Here is a 13,617-nt window from a genome sequence, read left to right on the forward strand (position 1 = left end):
ATCTTGGTACTGTGAAGTGGCATACTACTCAAACACTATGTAAAAATGTGGAAGTGACTTTGGCATTGGGACTGTAAAGACCAGGAGAGTTTTAAGGCACATAATAGAAAAAACCTAGACTGCCTTGAAGAGACTATCGGTAGGAGGAAAATGGACATCAATGGAGATTCCAGTGCAGACTCACATGGAAACTGAAAGAAAAGCAATCTTTATTAGAAAGTGGCCAAAAAAACCCAGAAACCACCTGGCTGAATTGTGTTCTAATTCTTTGTGGGAGACAGAACTTCTGAGTGATGCCCTTGGGCATTTAACACAGTAGATTTAAAATCATAAGCAAAGTGCTGAAGGTCCAGCCTGGTTTCTCCTGACTGACATGAAGAGAGAGAGGTGAATCGAAGAAGTAACTGTTAAGCAAAAAGGAATGAGAGACTAAACATTTAGAAAACTCTAGGCCTAGTCAATCTGAAAAAAGAGACAAAGTGTATTCTGGATACCAAGCAAATAAATTCCATAACAATATTACCCATGGATTTAATCATGGGTAATTAAAAGCCATCTCAGCAGAAGCTAAAAACACTGATAGGATTACAGTAGAAGACACACTGCCAGTTTGGACTAAAGGGGAGGATAAAATAGGGCTAAACAGGATGAAATAAAAGAAGGCTTTGTTTTTTTAGGTTTCAGGGATTCCATAGGACTGGACAACGGAAGTAACTGGTTGCATATAAGGCCCATCCTTCAAGAGAAGGTTAGTATGACTCTAAAGGGTGATGCAGAGGTCAGCCTGGCTGCCAACACAACCACAGGCCCAGAGGTCAAGGCTGTCTACTCGAGGTTTCATAGGGCAGGGCCTCCTGCGTGGTTTCAGCAGGCCAGGCTGCCCCTACCCATAGCCACAGGGGCAGGGCCGCCACCTTGGGCCCAAGGGGATGGTACTGTCATCCCAGTGGACCTGTTGAACAGAGAAAGGAGCTAAAGAGCCTAAAGATCCAAAGGCATTTACTTTGCTAGGATCTGAACTTGCCTGGGACCTGTCACTACTTTCCGATTTCTCTCATTGGAATAGGAATATCTATTCTATGCCCATTACATTATTTTACTTTATAAGTACATAACTTGTCTGGTTTCAGAGGCTCACAGACAGAGAGGAATTTGCCTCAGGATAAATCATACCTGAAGTGTCAACCATGATTCAGGAGATATTTAGATGAGACTTTACATGTGGAATTGATACTGTAATGGGTTAAGACTGTGGGGACTGTTGGGAAAGAGTGAATGCATTTTACCTTAAATGAATACTGAGTGCCCAGAGAATAGAATGTTATAGACTAAACTCTGCCTCCCCAAATCCAGATGTTGAAGTCCTTAACTCCCAATGAGACTGTTTCCAGAAAAAGGGCCTTTGCAGAGGAAATTAAAGTTAACTAAGGTCATGGAGTGAGAGGGGCACCTAATCCAACAGGACTTGTGTCCTTTCTTATAAGAGAGGAAGAGATACCGGGACTGACTATATGAAGAGGACAAAGAAAAGGCAGCTGGCTATAAGCCAGGAAGAAAGGTCTCATCAGAAATCAGCACCGTCATCTTCAACTTCTAGCCTCTAAAACTGTGAGAAAGTAAGACTCATGCTCTACTGACTGAGCTAGTCAGGCAACTCGCAAATTATAAGAAAATAAATTTTTTGTTGTTTGGTATTCTGTTATAGTACTTGGAGCAAATCAATACACTGCCCAATGAATCTTACTTTTCCCTTGATAATCCAACCTTCACACCATCATCAGTTTTCTTCACCAAAGATCTTATCATATCAAATCCTCTTCAGATTATTAACTGGTCAGCAGTGAACTTCAGAGTTTCCCAACCTCAGTACTATTGACATTTGGGGTGAGATAATTCTTTATTGTGGCAGCTATCCTGTGCATTTCAGCTGAAAATCACCTCAACTGCTTATTATAATTGGAAAAAAATGAAATAACCAAAGTTGGATTTTGTTTTATTGTTTAGATTCTGGCAAAATATGCCTAATATAAACTTTATCATTTGAACAAATTTTTGTTTATAAATCATTTTCCTGATTTCAATTACTTCTCTATGATTCTGTTTAGCTCACTGAGGTTTCTTTTGGGATAGGTGATATGAAAATGTATTGCTAAAAAAAAAATAAAAAAAAAGAAAATGTATTGCTATCATGATTTCACCATCAAAACTTATGATCTTGGTCTTTCCTTTTAGCCTTTTGTATAACACCAAAAAAAAGACACTGGCTACTTTGACAACCTTAAGGCCTATTCCAGGAATGTCACCAACAGCATGACCTTTGCAACCAAATCCAGCAACCAGAACTTCATCATTTTCCTCAGAAACATTCAGAGGCTGTGATTCTTTTGTCATTCTTGATTTGCTAAACCTGTTACACTTCCTGATGGCAGAATTTGGCTGTCTGGCTTCAACCCCTACTTCTTCGTCACAATGCCCTTTGCATGAGAAGTGCCTCCAAAAGGACTGGCCTTCGGTCCTCATAGGCTTTCTTGGACTGTCTATCACGCCGCTTGTGACGGCTATGGAGCTTCCCAGCAGCATGAAGACTGCAACACGTGTCCATCCTGCCGGTGCCACAGACCTAAGCAAAAGAGCTCATGGAGCATTTTTAAGACAGCCATTTAAAATTTTTTTAATCCAAAGATCTATGTCTCTTTGGGGTCAGTTTCTGGTGATCATTTTAACCATTTTAAAATGCAGAGACAGCATCATCAGCAAATTAACACTGCTGCGCAATCACTACTACCATGTCCCAAGTGTACTTGAGACAAACTATATTCTGGTGGTTCGTGTGCAAAGAGTTCTGCATAAGTCTGTTAGATACAGATGGTTTGTTGTGCTGTTCAAGTCCTCTATTTCCCTATCTTCTGACTGTCCCAACCATTGCTGAAGGTGGGATATTTAAATTTCCAACTATTACGGTACAACTGTTTTCTCCTTCAAGTCTGTCAATTTTTCCCTCTTGTATTTTGAACATCTGTTATTAGGCATGTAAAAAAGTTTATAATTGTTACATATATATATATATATATGTATATATATTCTTGCTCTATTGAAACCTTTGTTAATATATAACGTTCTTGTCTCTTGTAATCTTTCTTGATTTAAAGTCTATTTTGTCTGACAGTCACCTCTCTTTTTTGGTTACAATCTACATGAAATTTTTCATCCTTTCACATTCAACCTCTTTGTGTCTTTGAATCTAAACTTAGTATCTTTTAGATAGCATATAGCTAGATTATTTTTTTAAGCCATTCTTCCAATTTCTGTCTTTTGATTGGAGCGTTTACAACCAAAGTTACAATAGTAATAGCCTTTATAACTGTTCACATACTTTCACAGAGATTTTAATTTCTTTATACAGCACTGAGTGACTGTCTAGAGTCCTTTCATTCGACCTTTACCATTTCCTGCAAGGCAAGCCTAGTGGCAGCAAATTCCCTCAGCTTTTAGTGATCTAGGGATATCTTAATTTCTCCATCATTTTTGAAGGACAGTTGTGCCAGACATAGGATTTATGGTTGACACTCTTTTTCCTTCAGCACTTTAAACATAGCAACCTACTGTCCTCTGGCCTCCAAAGTCTCTGATGAGAAATACACTGATAATCTTACTGGGATCCCTTGTATGTCATAAGCTGCTTCTCTTCTGTTACTTTCAGGGTTCTCTTTGTCTCTGGCTTTAGATTAACTGCTGACTGACTGCATCTTGATGTAGGTCTGAGTTTTTCATGCTTGGAGTTTGTTGGGCTCTGTGATGTTTACATTCATGTCTTTAATCACATTTGGGAAGTTCCCAGCCATTAATTCTTCAAATAATCTCCCTGCTTCTTTCTCTTGTCCCTTTGGCATTCCCAAAATCCATACACTGGCTTACTTCATGGTGTCTCAGAGTTCCCTTAGGCTTGGTTCCCATTTCAGTCTTTTTTGTTGTTCCTCAGACCTGATCATTTAAATTATTCTATCTTTAAGTTTGCTGATTCTTCCTTCTGCCTGCTTGTCTGCTTGTGAATCTCATCAGTAAATTTTTCATTTCAGTTCCAGAATTTCCTTTTTCCTTTTAATGCTTTGTCTCTCCTGTTGATATTTTGATTCATACATTGTTTTCTTGACTTTGTGCACATTTTCTTTTAGCTCTTTGAGCACCTTTAAGACAGTTGTTTTAGGAGTTCTCTGGCAGTCCACTGGTTAAGACTCCATGCCTCCACTGCAGGGGGCATAGGTTCAATCCCTGATCAGGGATACTCCCATGCCATGTGGCAACAACAACAACAAAATACAGCTGTTTTAACACCTTTGTCTAATAAGTTCACCCTCTGGTCTTTCTTAGGGACAGTGTCCGTTGATTCATTTTTTCCTTTGAATGAGCTATCCTTTCATGTTTCTTGGCAGTCCTTGAGATTTTTTGGTGAAAACTGAATTTTCCGTGAAAACTGAAAATTTGAATCTGATAATGTGGGAACTCGAGTAATTAGACTTCTTATGTGCTCCAGGGTTTGCTGTTTAGTTTTTCTTTTCCCCAATGTTGGATTTTTGTTAATAAAAATATATTCCTTGTCTTCTTAGTTGAAAAACCAAAGAAAAGTTTAACAAATCCTAGTATATCCACACACTCGTTCAATAAATACTTATTAAGTACCAGGCACTGTTCTAGTTATTGAAAATCTAGCAACTTGTTAGAAAACAAAGTCCAAAAGATAAGCTCTTAGAGTTTGCTCCGCTCACGGACATATGCCAGAACATACCAAAGCAGGCACTGAATAGACATTTAATGAATAGATGAATGTGACAAGCCTTTGTAGGGTTACCCATGAATACAACTTAATTTATTATACTTTCCATATGAAATCGGGGATTTAGAAGCATTCTTTGGGACTTCCCTGGTTGTCCAGTAGTTAAGAATCCACTTTCCAATGCAGGGTATGGGGGTTTGATCCCTGGTTAGAGAGCTGAGATCCCACATGTCACAGGGCAACTAAGCCCGCAAGCCACAACTACTGGGCCTGTAGGCTCCATAGCCTGCACATCACAACTAGAGAGCCCACACACAACTAGAGAACCCACACGCCACAACTGGAGAGAAGCCTGCACGCTGCAACAAAGACCGAGAGCAGCCAAAATAAATAAACAAAGGCATTCTTTACATGTACAGCTTTTTTACGCCAATACTGCAATAAAGTAGCTTTAAGAAAAAAAAAGCAAAACACAAAAGGAAAAAAAAACACTCTCTTTAAAACAAAGGCATCTTCATGTGTCCTTGCATATAATCTAAATGAGTATGGCGTGTTTCTACACACACATATACATTTCCACCACTCTTTAAACAACACTAGAAACATACCTTTACAGTGTACTGCAATGGCACCCTCTGCATTTTCACAAATATCCAGAAATTCTTTAACGATGGCATCAGTAGGGGTGCTGCCATCCGCAAAGAAAAGATCATAGTGATCGAAACCAGCATTTGTAAAGCGTTTGGCATCATACATCCTTTTATTCAGACGAATAACTGTAGTAACGTTGTGATTCTTAAAATATGGAATATAAGCCTCAGGAGAATGCTGATGGTAACCTACATAAAGAAATTCACCAGATGTTGTAAAATGCAGAAAGGAAACAATGGATAACAGTACCACTAGTAACTGCATGGAAACAGTATCTGGACTGGGGATTGAATACCAATTTGATTATAACTATGAAAAAAATAAATTTAAAAATTAAAATCCAGGTAGAATGATGAGATAAAATGTTCAAGAGTACACTTAATTAAGAGAGCAGAGTTTTGGCTTCTTTTAAAAGAAAATACTGGATGGATACTTTTAATAATAAAACTACACTGGGCTCATTTTTGCATACCACTTTCAAGTCTGGTTCTTGAATGAGGTCCACAGAAGGCAACAAATCGGTCTGGTATTATCCAATTTAAATCTCCATTTTCTGCTTTCTGCAAGGGGAAGATCAGCACAATTCATTTTTATATTTAATCTCCTCTCCATGTCCCTTTCAATAGTGAGTATCTTAAGGACTTCAAATCCATTTCCTTTAGCACAAAAGCTGTTTACAAATGACCATGAGACAGGAAACTAAAATTTATCCTGCTATGAATACTCCCAGGGAATACAGTCAGTCCTCAATATCTGTGGGTTTTGCATCTGTGGATTTGGAAGGCTGACTATGAGACTTGAACATCTGTGGATTCTGATACCAACAGTGAGTCCTGGGACCAATCGCCCATGGATACCAAGAGACAACTATAGTTGGTTAACTTCTGGTCCTAATTAACTTTCACTTAACAGCATTTTTTTTTCCTACAATAGTCAGCCTCTGGAAAATACAGCTGACTGCTGCTGCTATCCAGACTATGCCTAAATACTTTATTTTATCCAAGTAAATTCTTATGTAATTGCTAATCAGTAAAAAAAACCAAATTTTCTATCATGAGGGATATGGAAACGTCCCTGTTTTCCTGAATTACTAATTGGCTTCCAATGTGAGCAATCTTGATTTCTTAAATAAAGAAAAGAAATCAATTTAGGGTCCTGGTTTCTCATTTACTTTTTATTTCTACAGAGGCACCTTTCCATCATTTTGCTGCCTATTTATTTAGAGAAATCAACGAAAACTTTTCACTAAAATTCACCAGAAAACTTAAAATCACAAGAATACGGAGATCACATCTAAACTGACATTTAAAACACTTTACTTCCTGTTATCAAGTCTTTTGGATTGAATCACACAATTATTCTAAGATAAAGTTCAACTTTAATAACAATAGAGATGGCTACAAAAAGACTTAGGCAGAAAGTAGAAGGCAGTTGATAGTGGGGAAGGAGAGAACATAAACACAAGTTAAATCAGTTTTACAATTGGAGTATGTTTTCCTCTACCTAAGAGTAGGCAAGAAAAAAATCAAGAGTTGCCTTAAAATCTATAGGTCAGGCAAGTAACCCAAAACTGATTTACCTGACTTATTTATAAGTTAAGGGAACTGATGAGCCCATATTCATTTCAGGCTAAAAGATGTAAGTAAGAATGAGGACAAGCATTGCCAGATGTTCTGACTTTGAAATAAAATCAGAGTTTTAAAATGAGAAATGTGATTAGATTTCATTGAATCACAGGCATCATATACTGTAAGATGCATCCTGAATTCAGAAAAGTTAAAACAGGAGAAAATGGGCATCATGGAATCAATGAAAACCACCAATTCAAAATTTCTAAATAGAGAGACTAAGGGCTTCCCTGCTCAGCTGGTGAAGAATCAGCCTGCAATGAAGGAGACCTGGGTTTGATCCCTGGGTTGGGAAGATCTCTTGAAGAAGGGAATGGCTACCCACTCCAGTGGCCTGGAGAACTCCACGGACTCACAGAGTTGGACGTGATTGAGCGACTTTCACTTTCACAGAGACTAAACAAAGCTACCATTATGGTCTGTAGCTACTTAACAGTTCCCCGTGTCTCAATGCAATTTCTAAGTAAATGACATTTGTTGGTGACCCCACCACTCTACCTCATGCTGCAATTTCTGCATTGGTGAGAAGGAAGCTAATTAGCACTTATAATTATTCCTTAGTAAAAAACAAGTAACTCTGGGGGAACACTAACTGGTGTGTTTATTAGTTTTGCTTATCTAAAAAGACAAAGTATATTTTATGTGTTTAATTTTGATAAAGTGAAAGTCGCTCAATTTTCATAAGGGGAAGTACAAAAAATGTTGTTAATAATTCAACTATATTCAGTAATTAAGATGGTAAATGTATATTGTACTTTATAAACATATAGCCATTACAGAGAAGTAAAGGCAGAGTTGGCCTAATGAATCACACAATATGCTTTTACATCTTTGGCACATCACAATAATGATCAGCGGTACCTATTAATCCAATTCATCAGTCAAATAGTTCAATTATACCTAGGAGTTTAAAAAAATAGCTACTTTAGAAATTGTGAGAAAGAACAGTTATCTGAGTTTTTAAGATGCTGCTGAATAGAGTGTTGTCTGTGGAATCACTCCATTATTAGACTGTCTGCTCAAAATAACTATAGCAGGATAGAAAAACAAAAACAAACCAAGATTCCACAAGTATTCTTGGCTGAAAAAGACATTTAGCGTAACATCTTACTCATTATCTACTCGGAGGGTAGAATGGGAGAACCAAATTACTCATTCTTTAAAAAAAAGACACTACTGCAAAAAACCATAAAGGACATCTGTGGTTTTGCCTGTTTCTCTCCTCTCTGTGTACCACCCTTCTTTTTGGTCTGTATGATTTGATAGGGCTGACCCAATTTCAGCTCCTGGGATGACCAAAGTATTCTGCACCCACTCATCCACTACCCTCACCAAAATCACAGCTTGGTTCAGGGGCAGAGACATGATCTCTGCCAAGCCAATGAGAGGAACCGATGAGTCTTCTGCTGGAGCTATGAACATTTTTTTCCAGTAAGCTAAGTAAACCAAAAGGGTAAATCAAAGCTGTTGGCAGCCATCTTTATCCAACGGACATTATATTTAGGTAACTTTTGTTCCTAATAACTTTCATTTAATAGCCTTTTTTTTGGCGGGGGTGGGGGCGGGTGGCGGGCTACAATAATCAGCCTTTGGAAAATAGAGCTGACTGCTGCTGCTATTCAAACTATACCTAAGTAATTCAGTTACTTTACCTAGGAAAATTCTTATATAGTTGCTGCTTATAAATAAGAACTGGGGAGAACTGGCCTTGAAACAAAACTGGTTTCAGCTCAATTTCTGGTAAGTGTTTGTATACCTGAATCTGGTATGCATGAAGTTACACTTGCTCCTGGACATTTTGTTTATGTAAACCAATAAATTTCCCCACTTTATGTAAGCCATTTGTGTTTACTTTTTGTAATCTGCTTCCAAAAATGACTTGACTTCATATAAACAAAAGGTTCTGACAAAAATACGTGTTTTCCAGAGGTAATTAGATGTATACTGGCTATTCATTTAATCAGATCCTATGAAATCCTAAGGATTTCATAAACATTATCTCATTTAATTCATTCTATAAAAGTCATCAATACTTACAAAAATTTTTTAACTAAAAATTAAAGAAAAATGCCTAGGAGCACACTCACTCACTCCAAAAGGATGTAACAAGTGCAAAAAATCAATAAGAACTAGGACTGCAGAAACAGAAGTAAGAGACAGATGACTTTAACTCTATATACATCTAAATTGTTCAATTTTTTTTCAAAAAATAAGAATATTACTTCTGGAAGTAAAACATATATGAAAAAAGAGTTAAAAACAATATCCTTGAAAACTTACTTCATAGTATTCATATTCATCCAGGTTAAATGAGTTGAAATTAAAGAAGCCATACTGCATTGCCTAAAATCCAAAGGAAAGCTTTTAAGAATAAAGATGCAAATAAGGAAACAATTTTCAATCCAAATTCTTAATAGTAAGTATCAGAAGGCACCCTTGAAAAGCACTGTATTTAAATTATGTTCCATGGAACAGCTTTCAAAGGAGGTGGACTATGTCTTTTAAATGCGTCCATCATCAGAAAAATCAGTTACAACAATATATATTTTAATGAGTATCTTTTTCATTTTCCTTCATTAATCATCCTATCCATGCAAGATATAAATTATCAAGCCTTCAAAGTAATCCTACTAGTTTATTAGATGAACACCATTCAGGCTTCAAATATAATGCATAACCCAATGGTTGCTAAACAAATAATAACAAAGGGAAGAAACCATGGGTTAGTTTATAGCAAACAAATATCATACTTTATACATATCTTCACTTTCAAATTCTTCTGAACAGTCTTGAATTAAAAGATTAGTATCTCCTATACTAAAGGCAGCCCTGAGACAAACATGAAAATTCAAAATTTTTTGAGGGGAAAAAACTTTTTTCAATAAGGAAAAAATACATGAATTTTCCTTTCTGTAGCCTCACTCTGAGTTGCAGTAAAAAGACTATGCTAAGCAAAGTAAGCAGAGTAACTATATTCTGAGACAAGGACAATCTGGTGGCCTGACAACCATTCTCCCTGCTTACTAAGACAGACAGTATGTAAGTAACAATTCTTGCTCAAGAAGTTATTCTCGGTTGAAAAGGGGTGATTTAAAACCAGTCTGCAAAATATAAACTACTGAAATATGAATGAGAAATAAGGTTACAAAACCAAACAACAACAACAAAATTATATTTTATAAAATATAGTTGTTTAAATCCTAATTCCAAGACCAAATCTAAGATGAATTTTATTTCTTTTGAATTCGAAACAATATATATCATATTTGGACTAGAGCTCTTCCTAACAGAATGATACAATAAAAAGTTATCAGTCTGCAGGGGATTTCTAGTCTTTGAATTTCATAAGGAGATCTTATTAGAGTAGTATTTTTTAAAAAAGTAGCACTAAAGTCAAGATATAATTATTATATTTATAAATATTTCAAACAACAATATTGAAAATCAGTCACAAATAAAAATCTTTAAATGGAAAAATCAGAAGCTGTTGTCTCAAAAAAATTAAAATGCAGTATGAAAAAAAGCAATCTTTGATCTATAGTTACAGCTGATTAAACTTTGTATATAATATCTGATTTAAAAAAAACACAAAGCCAATGTTATAGTATATCATCACCAAAGCCCTCATAAGTGTTTCTTCTTCTTTTTTTTCCCCAAATATATAAGGTTGTAGGACTGCAGAGAAGGGAGTCCTAGGATCCTAGGATCAAGGACAAGTATGCCTGCCTGCATTAGCAACTTCCTAGGGTCCAACTGGCAAGGACTGTTAACTATAACTGGGAGGGGTCATTTATACCTACTGTCCCTCCATCTCCTGATGGCATCCGCTGCCCATTAAGTGCCTAAATTGAGGCCTCATGGAACTATCTCAGAGTGTGTGGCAACCTCCATCAGCTCCTTACACCACAGAGTCGCTCGACTCAAATCCCCAAAATTAAGGTCCATCCTCACTGCCTTGTTACAGGACAAAATGTATACTAATTAACCTCTGAATCTGTATCCTAACTAGGTCTCTTATCTTAACCCATAAAATTTCAGTCAAAATTCTCAGAAAGCTACCCTGTTTCATCAGTAAACTTGGGTTCCTTCTCCCTCTGAAAATACAAGTCACACAAAACTTTAGAGGTTGTTGAAAGCTTATTTGATCCAAGGGCTACTGATTAACAATTCTAGTTTCCTGCACTGTCCTGATATTCAAAAACTACACTGGAGGGAGTGAGTGTTTTAACCAGGGTCCGCTGCATCACCTGATTCCAGAGGACCCTATTCACTTAGAATGTGATAGAAGTTATCCCCTGAAGTCAAAGAGAGCAAGTAGCCCTCCTTATAAAACACAGGAGTTATTTTTAAATAGCTTTGAGAAAGCAGTAATGACCCACTTAGTTTTTTATATAAAACCTAGTAACAAACTAATGGGCTATTCAAATACTTCTGTTGAACTAGAAATTAAATTCTTGAAGATACAACAACAAAGTGTTTAACAGTGTGTTATAGAAATATCTGTTGTAAACAGAATTGGTGGCAATCAGACACATAAAATACATAAAGAGAATTTAGAAACCAGTAATCTATTTACTTTTTGTTTTTCTTTGACATCACAACGCATTCAAAACCAATTCTGAATTTAGAACCTAATTACATAACTGTTTCTTAACGTCCCCTGTGTTCAAGTGGCTTTTCCCCCAACTCACACAGAGAAGCACTCAGATTCAGAATAATCTGTTTTCTAGTTTAGTGTCATTCTAATGTTGGCAGGGAAATGGGACACCTCTGACATCATACACATCTTAGAAGGTCTTTGGAGAAGGCCTGTCTTCCTTGCTCTGTATTTAAGTTCTCCAGCACAACACCAGGCTCATCCTATAAGTCACTTACCTTCTTCACTGCATAAAAACAGTCAAGAAGTGTGATGAAGAAATTGCAACTTCCATAGGCAGCATCTCTGAAATTCCAAAAGGATTGAAATACACAGCTCAGTTAACTTAATTTTCTGCTGTCCACTTATCTCAAGACAAAGCTGATTGAAAATCAAACACATATTCAGTCTCAAAAGAAAAAAAAAAGAATTCTTGCCTTTTGGTTTTTAAATAAAGGATAAGTCACTGTTACACATTTCATTGTACCTTCTACCCATTCCAGTAGATACTGTTTTATAGATGTGGATCAATAATGACCACATTCTAAATTTCAAATGATCTCTCTAGACTGTTCTTGGCTTTAATAGTTCAGCTTCAAAAGTTCCTTTTTGAGTTCAACTTCTCAATAGTATGTACTCCTCCTCTCAAAAAGATAAGACATTTGAATTTGTTCTTCAAATACCATATCAAATTGTTAGCAGGAAAGACTGCTTTTTGATTCTGTACGTAAATGTTGCTGTGTGTATCCACACCCACGTAGCAAAAAAATTTGGAGACCAAGATAGTATTTGAAATAACAGGTGCAAGCTAAAGAGTATTTTGCTCCTCTCATTATGCTTTTATGACTTTTAACAATTTAACTGGATAATTTTTTTCAGGTTCTTAAAGGACAAGAGTACCAATAAAACCACAGAAACTAATGAATCAACTACTATTACTAGAGTTACTCTACACTTGGGAAAAGTGCTTAAACGGTTAGGTAGACAGCCCCACTCAATACTATACCAATACCTGTCAGTAATCTCACACAAGATGAGCGACACAAGTCTCAGTCTCAGTTAAGACTTTGTCCAGAAAAATAAGGTACTCCTCCATTCCCACCTGCTTCTCCCTTCTGTCTCCCTGGAGTCATTTCATTACAAAGTGAAAATTTTAAGAATTAAGCAAGATAAAAATTAATTATGATCATTCTAGGCATGCCAAACAATTATGCCTAATCGGAGTGGTACTCATTTGGTTCTTATGTGGAACCAGGTTGCTACTGGAGCTATAATGAATTGCCTGCCTTGGTTGGGTTTTCACACAGTAATTTACTTACCTGAAAAATCAAACTGTACATTTAAAATATTTAATTTTTGTACAAACTTTAAGAATATAAACTATTATACTAACATTAAAGAAAAGGGTATTCTTTTTAGCTAAGACAGCTTTAGACATTACTATCTGAATTTGTTAGAATTATTGCAGTACATGTTAGCCTTCTTGAGGACTGGACACAAGTATGTACAACACGCCATTTGTGTTCTATAAGCTTCTGAGTTTAAAAGCTGATCTTCCAGAAGCTAGAAAAGGTTTCAGTGTGACCAAGAAAATGATCTTTACCAATAGCTTACTGGTAATCTTCAGAAAGGAGAAAAACAGAATGACCTGCAGCTTAGTTCTCAGGGTGTGCTACCTCGGCAAGCAGCAGCAACATCAGCCTCACTTGTTAGAAATTTAATTCTCAACCTCTACCCCAGACCTGTGAGTCAGAGTTCCAGGGGTGAGGCTGGGTTCTCCAGGAGTTTAAGAACCACTGACTTACATGATCACACATAATGTTCTGTACAAATAACTGTTTTATGGAATAAGGCATGTTTTTAAGATAGAAAAGCTAAGGTAGGAAAGTGAAGTTTAGTCTAAATCAAAATCAAAATTATCAGTAGAAAGA

General features: G+C 36.6%; 1 protein-coding gene across 17 annotated transcripts in view; it reads right to left on the minus strand.

Moving 5' to 3' along the window:
- The window catches only part of CDC14B (cell division cycle 14B), a 128,295-nt gene that overhangs the window by 26,372 nt on the left and 88,306 nt on the right, over window positions 1-13,617 (minus strand). For all 17 annotated transcript variants that reach the window (XR_006266653.1, XM_043453424.1, XM_043453415.1 and 14 more), the window contains 4 exons: window positions 11,926-11,992; window positions 9,331-9,393; window positions 5,895-5,982; window positions 5,380-5,610 (listed from right to left, as the gene is read on the minus strand). Coding sequence is in view for 16 of the 17 variants with exons in the window: in XM_043453424.1 (XP_043309359.1) it covers window positions 5,380-5,610; window positions 5,895-5,982; window positions 9,331-9,393; window positions 11,926-11,992 (449 nt within the window). In the remaining variant the exon portion in view is untranslated. The remainder of the gene's footprint in view (window positions 1-5,379; window positions 5,611-5,894; window positions 5,983-9,330; window positions 9,394-11,925; window positions 11,993-13,617) is intronic.

The sequence above is a fragment of the Cervus canadensis genome, chromosome 30 (genome assembly GCF_019320065.1).
Source record: "Cervus canadensis isolate Bull #8, Minnesota chromosome 30, ASM1932006v1, whole genome shotgun sequence".
Lineage (NCBI taxonomy): Eukaryota > Metazoa > Chordata > Mammalia > Artiodactyla > Cervidae > Cervus > Cervus canadensis.